The sequence below is a fragment of the Pocillopora damicornis genome, chromosome 9 (genome assembly GCF_964200805.1).
Source record: "Pocillopora damicornis chromosome 9, jaPocDami1.2, whole genome shotgun sequence".
Lineage (NCBI taxonomy): Eukaryota > Metazoa > Cnidaria > Anthozoa > Scleractinia > Pocilloporidae > Pocillopora > Pocillopora damicornis.
In genome coordinates, this window is record NC_142678.1 from 14,658,323 (window position 1) to 14,671,814 (window position 13,492).

The following is a 13,492-nucleotide window of genomic DNA, read 5'->3' on the forward strand; positions in this document are numbered from 1 at the left end:
CACGACAGATCAACGGTTACTCCTAGTTTCAAACCATATACGATCCAAACCATTTAAGATAAGGCTTACCGTTCAAATTGAACCTGACTAATTGCGCTCCACAAAAGTAGGTTTTCAAGAACGTTTACGGCACCGCTCTTTGAGATAATTAAACTCGCATAACACCCTTACCGAAGAATACTGTTCTAGTGGGTCAGGAGTCAAGAGCAGGGAACTCAAGGACCTGTTGTAAACTCTGGCATATTTTGGTATATTTAAATTTTAATGGGCATACAAAGTGTTTCATTTGTGTAAATTGCATTTGGCAAACGTCGCTGTCAACTGCCGACGTTCATTACTCAATTCGGTAATGTTTAATGTATGATATATAAATACATTTATAGATTGTGTCAGAGTCACAGAATTTCTATGATAAGTGACTACTAGCTCGGCAGCTATACATCTATTGTTTTAAGATATTCGTACCACAAAAACTAGCGTCGGTGATCCCATTCTTAAATTGAAATTGAGAGAATAAACATCAGTCTATGACCAAAAATTGCTTAAATTAACGTCAGAGGTCACGTGTTTCAGAGGGACGTGATCACAAAGCTTTTACAGAGACCAACAATTTTTTTGCCCACAAAGGTGGTGTTAGGATAGGTCATTCATGTGATAGTATGTTTGTCGACATACAATGTTGCCCATTGGAGATATTTGCAATTTAAAAACCCTATTTTTTCCTTTTTCGGAATAATTACGTGACAGAGTTAATGATTAGGTGCTCTAAATTGGCAGAAGTTTCATCAAATTACCCCAACTTTAAGGAATTGTTTCCTTAAGGTTCAAACAACTATTGGACAAAATAAGATTAAATCCATCGTATTCTATTAGTGTGAGAGAGATTCGTTGGAAGTGCGTTTTTCGAGCTAATTTCAGCCTTTTACCCTATGGATATAGCCATGCTAACCCCGAACTACTTTGGATTCTTGTATAACTTGGTACCCCTTATAAACTATGAAAGTTTTAAAGAAATCGGTGAGATAGCATGTGTCATGCCCGCCCGGTCTTCTCGTGGACATACTCTCAAGGTTCGAGCCCTGGCCTTTCCTATAATAATATAAATAGGTCACGCCATGTGCAACCCACTTAATTCACTATCTACATATATCTGAAAATCAGATTATGAGAGTGAATGGTGCCACGCGTGACACAAAGTGTTTGTAATGTGGAGAACGAACACGAAAGCAATTAACAGTAAACGGCCATTACGAGCACATGGTTTACTCTCTCTTTAATCCCGGAATTCCCTTGCTTAAATTACATGCATGACGTAGTGTGACGCGAGTGTCACACGACACTACAATGTTTACGAACAGCTAACCATTTACTGCGTACACTGTTCACCCTTCGGTGTTCTCTTGTTCTAATTTACGAACAAACAACTAGGTTTTTTCTTCTAGAACGACAGCAAAATGCTCTCTCATCTTGAATTAAAATTATCGACTTTTAACGTAAGGTTTTTATTAGGGAATATTTCTTAGGGAATATCAGTGGATATTCCCCAGTTATAACCCTGGTGTAACAATCACGCGACGTGTTTAAACCAGTCACCTACGAGAAAAAACATTTGATGGATAATAATAAAAAAAAGCTGGCAATCTAAAAAGCACTCTAAAAGCTACAGTTTTTATCACTTCTTTGAAAACGCTGATAATTCTCTCTTACTACCCAGTTTTGAAGAATTCAGTATATACAATATATATAAACGAAGAATTATTCGTTACAAACTCGGCAAACTAAGATCAACACTGTATCGCTTAGGTTGTGTTAGATGATCATTTACAAAGATACTCCTGCAGCATATAGACAAGTAACAGATTCTTCCACTCTCTTACTTTTCAATGTCTACAATTTCATGTAACTGCTCATGAAATATTGATTTGCCATACTCTTGAAAAAATCATCAAAGAAGATGGCATTTTAATTTTTTTTAACTTGCATTTCATCTAAAACCAACAGCGAACTTCAATATTCTAAAAGTTGCAAAACTAAGGAAACATCACACTCTAAATTAAAATATAAGAGATTACAAAGAAAAAGTTGTGTGGCCCCTCAAAGACACTTTTAATGGGGGGTTGAGAGTTCACTTTTCATTCGGCTGCTTGATGAAAACTTTATATGATAAAGCCTCTGTTTCTGTTAGTTCACACATGTTTAGAAGTACTCCATACAGCTCAATTCCAGATAGGTATATTCCATATTTGCCAGAGGAATTAACACCTGTCTGGAAAATTCGAAAATAACGAAAAGGCCCTATTTCCCCTTTGACAGACCATTTGCCTGTACAAAATAGAGGAGGATCTTTGAACTGTGGATCCTTCTTGTCGCGAATAGTTTCAATGTTTTCCCATTGCTTCCCATCATTGGATCCCTTCAGCTGCCATTGGGTTAGCAGTGACTCTTTTTCTCTTTTGCCGTGCCTCAAAGCGTAGTGTGTGATCACAAGCCGATGGCTTGAGCCCAGATCAATAGACCACCACGAATTTTTCTTTTCTTCTGTCCCACTGACGGTGCCTGTCTTATGGTTTAATACGTCAGCCCCATCTCCAGGGCCATCGGAAGATCTGGAAGCAATCAATTCAGCGCAAGGTGCATCTTTTAATCTTTGTTTTAGGAAGCAGATGACACCAGTGCATATGCCGGCAAATTCCTTTCCAGCTGGTAAGAAAACGTCTAAGTGGAAACGAAAGTAAGATAGATAACGTTAAAAGAAAAAAATACCTTGCCTCCCCTCCCCATACGTATATAATTCAACATCAGCGAAGAATGTGCTTAACGTAAAAGAAGGGGTTAAGGAAAAACTAAACTAATATGGCAGATAAGTAGATAGAGATAGCGCAAGGCTGTACCACTTTAGACTGAAACGGATTAGCTAAAGACAGAAAGTCAATATTACCTTTAAAAAGTTCTTTCGTGTACTTACGACTTTGGTAATTTATGTACGTCTTGAGCTCCTCTTGTAGCCGCTTGCACTCAAACTCAGAGTTGTTTGCTTTTTTTGTCAGCCTTTCTATTTGAGTCGACAGCTTTTCATTTTCAGCCATAAGATCGGTTTGACCATTTAACGTCATTTCGAGCTCCTTTTTCTCCGCTTCAAGCTTTTGAATCTGTTCCACCATTACTTTATTTGGTTCAATGGCTTCGTTTCTCTCCACTTTAACTTGTTTATTATTTGTTTTTAACTTTCTTTTCCGCTCCAGTTGACTTTTGTTCGTTTGGTCTGGTTGACCAGATTTGGTTTTCAGTGAATCTCTTTTTCTTTTTCCACATCATTCGGTTCCATTTCATATCCTACAAATTTGAATCAAAGAAAATTGTCTAGAAAACCTATTGCAGGGATTGCTGAACATAAAGAATTCTCCTGAAAAAGTTGACTTCGACATCGGTATTGATTTCAAAATTAAGAGATTAAACTTTCGTGGAAAGTAAAAAACCACGACGCCAGTAGGCCCAGTTACCATGACGTCACAGAAATCCTCACTTGTAATGTATGTGATGTAGAGGACATTTTAATAGCGCGGTGAATAAATTTAGTTGCGTGGTCGAAACAAGAGAAATTTTGCCGGTATTCGATCAATATCTGTAAGAAAATAACGTTCACAAGTATACTTGTTGAACAGTCTGGAAAAAAAAATAAAGAAGGATAACTTGATACCCAAAGATGAAGACGACAATGACGACGTTTTTAAACCCAATCAATGATTGCATAAATACTTGGCATATATTCCATTGAACGTCGAGCTAAAATTTTAAATGAACTAAAAAAAAGATTATCGAACCATAGTATCGCCAAGTGATTCATTTATCGTCAAATTTCAGTTGAACTCTTAGGAAGGGTGTTCAGAAAATGTTGTATTTCGGTATTTCGTGCACACTGAACATGTGCATAGTAATTTTGAGAGATATATTTTAAGATTAAAACGAATTTTTTTTAATTTTAAATTAACTTGTTTTAGTTTCTCTGACTCCATCGACGTCTCTCGGACAGAACATTACAAATTTGGCTGACAAAGAATTGTGCAATATAAGCTTACCGTCAAGCAAAGGTTTTATGATGGGACCACTTTCTCTTTGGTTCTGCGAATCCCTCCGTATTGTGTCTCTCTGAATGGGATCTTCCGATGTAGTTTCCTCTTGTTGCCTCTCAATAGGTTCATCTGATGTATTCCTATCGGCTTCGAATGATGACCTTCCAACCGCTGCGTTTTGGTTTTCAGAGACTTTTCTGACGCTCTCCTGTACATCCCATACACCCTCGTCAATCCTGCCGCAAATTTCTAGCAATCGAGTCAATTTTTGTAGTGGATCTTGCCTTTCCAGCCGTTCAATTAATTGTTGTCTCGAGGCGTTGCATCCTAGTTTCCATGTTTTTTCGGCCTTCCTCTCCCGTTGCTGTTTGCATTTCGCAATTTAATTCTTCGCATTCTTTCCGTGTTTCGTCACGCATCCGTTGCCCGTTCTGTATTTCTTCCCTAAAACGTTCAACGTCCTTTCGTAACTTCCCGCTTGCAGCTCGAACGGACTTCAATCCAGCCTCCACTTTTACTTTTTCTAGTTAGACAGTGAAAAGAATTTGCAGAAGTTAACCAAAGGTAAAGAGGTCACAATAGGCTCTGCCTTAAATGATAAAATAAAAGGTTTTCACAATTGTAACTTAACACAAGGCTAAGATAAGATTTCTGGACGAGTTTCTTCTACGTGTATGCAATTGCATTGGTAAAAGTAGTTCAATTTGTCCTAGTGTTTTCTCTACATTCAGGCCTCAAGGCCCGGCCCGCTGTAGTACTTCAACTTCGCAAAAACTGTGCAGTGAAACGCTGACTGGCTAAACTATTGCTTTACATCGGCTAATGGTCCAGTTGTTGATATCTTTATTATATAAAGTAGGGCTTGAGTATAATTAGGTTCTCCTTCCTTGGTGTAACTATTGTAAATGTAACAAAACTTGCCTTCGTCGCGAACTGCGTTAGAAAATATAATCCCCCTGGTATGACTGAGAAGTTGGTCATTTGAAAATCTTTTCCCACATGGGTTTCAGGTATTTTTTAAGGAAATAAATAGACTCGGTACTGAGTGTACTCTCTTCAAATAAGAAATCACATACCAATCAGCTTTTCGACGGCATTTCTCATCCTCATCTGCTCAAGAGCATCTGCGAGAATTCCCATAGTTGCTTCTCTTCCCTTCATTTGTAGCCACCTTTTCATCACTTTCCACGCCCTGTCACGGTTATATCTGAATTCGTCCTCAATATTAACAACCTCAGCTGGTGGCAGCTTCAAGATAGTTCCTAGGTCTATCCAGAATCTACCCACGTCATCGCATATGAACAATATGTGGTTTTCAGTGACACGAACCTGTCGCCATTGTGTGATATTGGAGGTGTCTGCAAAATAAGCATCTATCTCATTGAAAACAAAATTGTCACATAAGAGGTTTAAAAGACAGATAGCGACAAAAGCTCGCTATAGGAGCCGTGGAAATGACTTCTCAGGATTCCACATAATACTATATCGATTACAGGTAACGACTTGGAGGGGATAGTCAGTTTAACTGACAGCGTTTAAGTTATGAAATTAGAACTTTAAGAACCTTCATTTCTGGTTGAATTTGCCATCTCTTCATGTAAGTCGGTCGAGAATTTTGTCAAACTGAGGCAATTTCCAGATCTTGTCTTGGCTGAAGTAGCTAAAGAAGACAAAAGTCACCAATATAAAATCAGTCACCTGCAATCAAGCGTTCTTTTTTTTCTGAGGCGTGCGATGGTGTGGCAGTTATAGAGCAGGTGGTCAAGCAATATAGCAAAAAAAAAGAACGCCTGATCGCAAGATAGATCCCGTTTAAGGAAAGAGCAATCAGGCTTTTATTCCGTTCTATCTCTAAAGGCTAATAGGCAAGTAAGGCGAAATAAATAGCCATGGGCCACAGCAATAGCTCTGATGTCCATCTCATTACGAAAAAAAGTACCATGACCAGCTCTCAGTTCAATAGTCGTGTCTTTGAAACCCGAAAAAGCACTAATGAAACTATGAATATGTGTTGCTGTGAGGAGCACAGTTTTACGCATTTTTTATCTGGTTAAAGTAGAACAATGAAAATGTTTGATTCACAATGACGCTGATTTCATTCCCTGACGCTTCGGTAATTGTTTCTGAAGTAACTACTTTTCCATGGGCAGGATGAATGTATCTGAAAGTATTTTTTTATAGGGTAAGAGTGATAAGGCCTACATATCGATTCATAAATTGATTTCTTTCAAAAATCACCTAGTTGTCCAAAAGATCAAACAGTCATTCTTTTACATTGACTAAACTGTATCAGAAATTAAACCTGCCCCCAAATGGAGTGTAATGGTTGCTATGGTTTCAGCATCAATAAGTGAAGAGGAAATAAATCTTGGCTCCTAAATACCTTCAATAGTCAAATCCATGCTTAAAATATTTACATTCAAATTCTTTTCATTTTTAATTTATTTTAGACAGTCTTTATTTTCCATGATAAAACCAATAAATAACATTAATTAGAAAACAAATCTTTATAACTTTTTCGTATAAGCCATTTCCACGGATAAGCCGTGTCTTTTTGTTCTCGAAAATCGGCAAATTTGAAAAAAAAAAAACGTTCACTCTGAGCGCTATATGATAATCTACTTGCTAACCTTGTTTGCTCAAGCCGTACTGTTTATATATTGTGTCCGGGCTTACCAGTTTGGCCGCTTGCCTTTGCCTTATTGCCGAAGTAGTCAGGCTTTTTTCCTCAAGAATTTGCTTTAAACTTTTAAAATCTCTCGAGAGAATAGTTGGGAGTTTTTAGTCTTTCTCTGATAGGTATCGGTCGATAACAGTTAACATCCCACGAAAACTATTACGCTCATAATCTTCCCCGTCTTTCTCGGTACGAACTGTTGCGTAAAACTTCTCAGGAATTTTATTCAGGACCTCCCGTTCATAATTTGATATCTGCTTTTGGAAGTCAGACTTTAGGCGAGTTGTTTTCCTTTATTGGGTGTTTTTGCTTTTAGAATTCTCCCTCACACTCTGAATTGAAACAATGTTCATTTTCTCCTAACCTGTCGGCCATTTTTTTTTTGTTGTGCTATCGTAACTCATCCTCAGTCATTTCGAATTCATCTTTCTGCACCCAACATTAACTTTTTTCACTCAATTTCGACTTTCTGAAATTTTTGGGGTTAATTGACAAGTTCTCGGCCAATGAGCATTCTGAAAGTTTTGCAAGTATATTATTAGGTCTGAAATTATATATGTGTGATTTCAAAGTCGAACGAACACGCAGAGTGAGTTCGATTTGAAATCAAAAGTATGATTTCAGATAAAAATTTCACAATACAAAGTTCAATTACCACACGATGACTTCTTTGACCTACTTTGCCTTTCATTTGATTGGTTTCTTTAAACAGCTAAAAAATCTGATTGGTTCTTTTGTTTTTGTGTGGATTTCTTTCAATTTCACCTGCCTATTCAGTCCAAAGTTTGGAATTCTTCAAATGCACAAGTTATGGCTAAATATTATATAAGTTAACGAATCATTCAAATTTGCCTACCTCGATGGTTGCGAATGATTAAGATGTCTGGGCTCTCTGAGCGATGTCAAGTATCATCTCTAGATAATATAAATTGCCTCAATTTCTTCAACATTCCAGAACCCCATTATTTTTAATTTCTCAGTTTCTCGCAATATCTCATTCCATAAAATATTCTCGCCTCCCTACATCCTACTTAAAATAAAGGAATCAAACCTGCCATGATAATTGAGAACCACGTTCATTAAACATGGTTGCTATGGTTTCTTTTCATTATTAAAGATTTCCGCATATTTTACTAATTACTTCTACATGAACAATCAATTAAATCGTAGCATTTATCTTCTTTCAGTGTCAAGTTACCCATCTCAAAGTATTATTTGATGAGGAAGAAAATTCGGCAACGGAAAGCAGCTCTTGGCTTAGCTTCGCCCGTTGGTTGCAGTCGCTATGCACTAATCTTTTATTTGTTGACACTCGTTAATTCGGGCCACGAAGCATGACGAAGGGAATGAAACGCACTGTCGTATCATTTAACTGATGTTGTGGTTGAATGCATTGCTGGCGCATTTCCACAGAATTAATTACTAGTTTGAAAAATAAAATCTTGTAACAAGGACCGACTTCTGTAAACATGAATTTGATAGGTCGTTTGGGGCTCCCTCCGATCTCTAACATATAAATTTTCTTGGATGAAGTCTCTACTTTCCTTTCTTGAGACATGGATGTTTTAAACGGATGATAAGGTTCTCTTCATGCTGATTGTAAATGACAAAATGTCGAGGCCCCTCTTAAGCTCGCTATAACTTGCTTCTTATGACTTTTTCCCCTGCCTGAGGTTGTCCAAACGTCAATGACTTTTAAGTTATCAACAACGGTCCTTTTCAAGACTTCTCTCTCTCAAACGATCGGACTACACGATCGACAGTTATTCCTAGGTTCAAACCATATACTTTCTATTCTTAAAGTAAGGCTTACCGTTGAAATTGAACCTGACTAATTGCACTCCACAAAAGAAACTTTTCGAGAACGCTTACGGCACTGCTTTTCGAGATAATGAAACTCACATGATGCCCTTGCCACAGAATACTGTTGTAGCCGGTCTGGAGTCGAGAAGAAGGAACTCAAGGACTAATTGGCAGATTTTGGTATATTTAAAAGATAATTTGCATTTGAATCAATGCATTTCTGTGATTCAGCAACATCGTTCTCGAGATGAGAAATTTTGACAAAGAAACTAGTCTATAAGTTCATATCCTAGTGAAGACTTACCTACTTCACTGCTCAGTTAAAAATGCAGACAGTTTGTTTCACTTTTTTATGCAAAATATTCAGGACTACTTAACAACATTCTCTCTTAAGTGTGTAATTACACTGACACAGTCAGCCTTTTTACCATCCTATCAAATACAGACAAGTGTGTTCAAGTTCTTACTGGCGTTCATTCAACTTCCAGAGAATAATAAACAATTATTGGATGAGGTTGAGCATGATATCATGACTTATCAAAGCCGAGGTATGAGTTTGGCTTTGGCAGATATCACGCAAAACCCGAATTCAATAATTGTTTTATTATACATCATTTAAACAATCTGCATAAGGAAATATTACTCTCTGAGTTGCCAAAGTTTGGAAACACTACTCGGACGAAGGGGCTTAGAAACTAGGCATAGCCCCAAGGTCTCGTGCACAAACTATCTAGACACTTAGAAAATTTGGTTTTATCAACTGCGTTGGTAATGTATATCGCCAACCGTAAAAAGTTTTCGGTGGTCAATTTACATTATCTGAACAATTAGCTTATTCAGATGTTCGGATTACATTTCAGGCTAAGTGTGTGACAGTAATGTGATCCTATTGATAGTTGTTTGGAATGACATGTTCGGTGCAGAAATTGATCTATGTCTTACTGAATCTATGTATTTACTGTACAGACCCATGGCAACATGGAATCCATTTTTTTATATGATTAAAAAAAGCCAAATTATTGCTTGCCTACAGAGCAGGAGTAATTTTGGCGAGCAAGTGCTCAGTATTTTGTTAACGAAAATTACGGCCGCCATCCTTGATTGTAATGGCAGCGGAAGGCTGGAGAGATAGAGAAATCTGTACTAAGGGGGCGGTTGACGGGTGTGTGTGCGCTGACGATAAACTACTCTTTATAGTACATCTTTATGCTAACAACCCGGTAATATAACTGATTCATGAGTCAGCTGTGCGCTCATCAGAAAAAGAAGTACTCAAGAAGCTAGAATTACCTTCGGTTACGCCTCAACAAACTCTTACGCACCTTTGGTGCTCTTCAAACTTCCCGGGTGCTTCATATCCCGATGAAGGCACAGCTGACGCATGGAACAACTGTTAGGAGTATAAGAATCAATAAAACTTCTTTTCAAATTGGCCTTTTTAACCCGCTCACGGGCCATTTCTCCGGTCTACATTGGATTATTCACACCTTGGAATATTTTGGCACTCAAGACTCAATTTTTTAGACATTGGAGTTTAAGTTGGAGTTAATACGTCGATCGAGTCGAAGCTTTAGCATCCTCCCCTAGGCAAACCTCCGGGCAAAAGACTGGTTTGTTCAAATTCCCGCCCAGTTTTTTCGGTAAAAAGAAAAATTCTACATCTCAAGACCGAGCCTTAGAACTTAGATATTGTAGACTTTCTCTTCTGAGCCATCCGCTCGCGAAAGTAAACTACTTACCTTTGAAACTTTTATATTCAAAGATATAACATTTGCATCCCTCTGAAAGACTTGATACTTCCGGTTAAAATTCCTCACCATCACCTGGGTGAGGTTCAAACTCCCCTCTCCCTCCCCTCAAGTAAGGACGAATGAAAGGGTTAATAGTTGGATCATGAGCTTGAGATTCCTCTAGTGGGAAAGTTTGATGAGTGCGAAGTGTGAATCACCTGTCACGTTTGGATATCGAGAGCAAATAATCTTATCTTTTTATATTAAATCTACTAGTCGTCCAAATTTAACAAAACAGGCTAATACTTTTATTTCATTTTGTTTCCAAACGCACACTGGTAGGTTATTCACTACTTAATTAACGCCGAATAGAGAGCGAGTAGCGTGGCCAATCAGATTGCTGCGTTTTGATAAAACATGAGCTGCATGTACAACCCCATTTACATTCTAATATTCGACAACGTTTGGCTATATGACTCTAATATCAACTTTTCCTCTTTATAGTTACTTTTATACCCGGTCCTCATGAGTTATCCTTCCTCAGAACTCGAATTAGAGAAAAAATGCTTCAGTCTCTAATTGTGTTTAGCCGCATTGTCAAAAGTCTTTCTCTCTGAGTCGACTTCGGTGTTCTACTACCTTGTCATTTTTTGCGTGCGTCAATTAACAGATGAACACAAAACGCTTCACTCAATCAAGTGATCTTTTATTCCCCCATTTCAAGTCTATCCACTGAAAGCTCGTCAGAAATACTAATGCGGATGTTTTTGAAAAATAGGCTGACAATCCAGATAACACTTTAGAAAAATAAAGTCTTTATTTATTATTATTTATTTATAAAACTACGCCCACGATTATTAACAGTTTGATAATTCTCCCCTTCTCCCCGGGTTTGGAAAATTCAATAACCCACGGCTCGCTTGTTCCAAAATTTCACTTTCAATCATCGAAAAAAAAAGCTAAAAAGAAGTCCCGGAAAAGGTCTAACAGTACAATTCGGCAGATGACGTGACAGCTTCAGCTCTATGCTCTATACTCTCATAGAGCACGTTCTTTCAACCAATGACAGCGCGCGCTATATCCGAACTTTATTATAATACTTATTGTGCACACAAAGAATTAAGTCTGACTTGCGTAGCCCGCGCGAGATTTGAACTGCTCTCATATTATGAAAGATTACTCTGGGAGCGGTGAAGTCGTGATTCGATAGTCCATAGAGCGAGAAAGTGAAGGTTTCCTCCTCCGACTTTCTCGCTGCTATTTTCTCCCCTCAAATTTTCTTTTCGCTGTCTTTCCTTCAGCATTTCCGAGCGTTTAAATTTCCTGCTCGTATGCTAATCGGAAACTTCGACAAATTCCTCATGTGTTCTGAAGCTGTTGTGCCATTGTTCAAAAATGGCCATATGGGTCATTATAACAAAGCCTATTGTTATCTATGTCGACCCACTTTTCTTGATACGCATGACACAAATGACGCAGCAATCCAGTTTAGTATGGAGAGTAAACAAAGGCCATTTTTCTCATATCGAACTAAAATTAAAAAGAATCGAAACCTTCTGATGTTGAAAAAACAGCTATTATCACACTCTTTTGGCTTACAAATGGACGGAAAAACAATAAATACAAGACAAGAGGCATTATTACGTTTGCCAAACAGTTGGTTGCTGGGACTATCACAACGCGCGCCAGACGAAAAGAGCTCGAGTAGACACACGCGTAAAGCGCGGAAAAGAGCGTGTCTCGCGTCTTTTTCGTGTCTTTTCTACTTGTGAAGAAAAAAAAAACCACGAAGACTTGCATTTGATAAATAGACTCTTACTTTAATGTTTTTAATCTGTGCTGCTCCACCTACAATTACAGTAGCTGGGAATTTAACAATGATATTTAGAGGGGAACAACCTCTCTCAACCTTATTCAGATATTTTGATGATACTTCATATTGGATAACTGACTCCAATACGATCCCACCAATAAAAGCTTGAGATAACTTGTACTGTGCAGAAATATAAAGATTTCTTCAGAAATCGATTAAGTTTCTTGAAACTTACCTTGATTGTTTACGCTCTCCATCAATTTTTTATCAGTATGGTGGACTTAGTTACAGTTAGTGTGAATCTGATTGCAAGTAACGAAATACTTTCCCCGGGAATCCAGAAAAACGAGGCTCAATTAGGGCAGTTCGATTGTTTTTTTATCATATCATTGGTCGTTTAAGACTTAAAAGCAGACAGGTCCATGTTTTTGTCGAATAATGATAAAAAGACGTCGCACCACGTGCTACCCACTCAACTCACTATTTACATATATCTGAAAATTAGAATGTGGTGGAGCTCGAGATTCCTAATCCGTGATGCAGTTGATGAGGGCGAATATCTTATCCTATGTGAAGAAATCTAAAGCTCCCATTCTAACTGTTTTGGTACCAATCTTCCAGTCGTCCAAAAGTTTTTAACAAGACACGCTCATGTTTTCATTTTATTTTGTTTCCAATCACATCGATAATCCACTCACTTTACTCACTATCTATCACGGAATAAAGAGCTACTGGTGTAGCCAATCAGATTGCAGTAGTTTTGATAGAGCGCTAGTTGATTTATTCTAAAACGGAATAGCGAGGAGCATAGCCAATCAGACTTCAGTATCCGCGAGAGAACGCCTGTTATAGTTATCAGAACCTGAGTCGCACAACATTTTTAGTTTCTTATGTTCGAAAGCTACAAGTTTGGCTGCTTACGACCCTATGAGCAACGTTTCCCCTTTAGAGCAACTTTTATACCCGGTTTTCATGTGTTACCATTCTCCAGCACAAATATTTGGTGGATGATAATAAAGAAAAAGCTGACAATCTACAACTCACTCTAAAAGCTACGGTCATCACTATTTTGAAAACGCTGATAATTCTTCCCTATTACTTGGTTTTGAAGATTTCGATAACCTAGCAATTTCCTAAATAAACGAATTCTTCGTTACAAACTCGGGCAAACTAAGATCAACACTCTATCGCTTAGGTTGTGTTAGATGATCATTTACAACGATATTATTGCAGCATAGACAACTAAAAAAATTAATCCGTTCTCCTAATTTTCAATATCTACAATTTCATGTAACTGCCTATAGAATATTGATTTGCCATACCCTTGAAAAAATGATAAAAGAATATGGCATCTTAATTTTTTTATTGTCTTGCATTCACTTAAAATCAAACAGCAAAT

General features: G+C 37.7%; 2 protein-coding genes across 2 annotated transcripts; both read right to left on the reverse strand.

Annotated features, from left to right (window-relative positions):
* Positions 1–1,329: 1,329 nt before the first annotated feature.
* Positions 1,330–3,333, reverse strand: LOC149040333 (uncharacterized). Its single transcript, XM_089182176.1, has 2 exons — positions 2,966–3,333; positions 1,330–2,715 (listed from the first exon to the last, which is right to left on the reverse strand). Exons 1-2 carry the CDS (start codon positions 3,159–3,161, stop codon positions 2,126–2,128), a joined length of 786 nt encoding a protein of 261 aa, XP_089038302.1. The 5' UTR covers positions 3,162–3,333; the 3' UTR covers positions 1,330–2,125.
* Positions 3,334–4,232: 899 nt separating this feature from the next.
* Positions 4,233–8,688, reverse strand: LOC113679397 (uncharacterized). Its single transcript, XM_027196349.2, has 4 exons — positions 8,561–8,688; positions 5,635–5,730; positions 5,147–5,428; positions 4,233–4,593 (listed from the first exon to the last, which is right to left on the reverse strand). Exons 2-4 carry the CDS (start codon positions 5,657–5,659, stop codon positions 4,367–4,369), a joined length of 534 nt encoding a protein of 177 aa, XP_027052150.2. The 5' UTR covers positions 5,660–5,730; positions 8,561–8,688; the 3' UTR covers positions 4,233–4,366.
* Between the last annotated feature and the right edge of the window lie 4,804 nt (positions 8,689–13,492).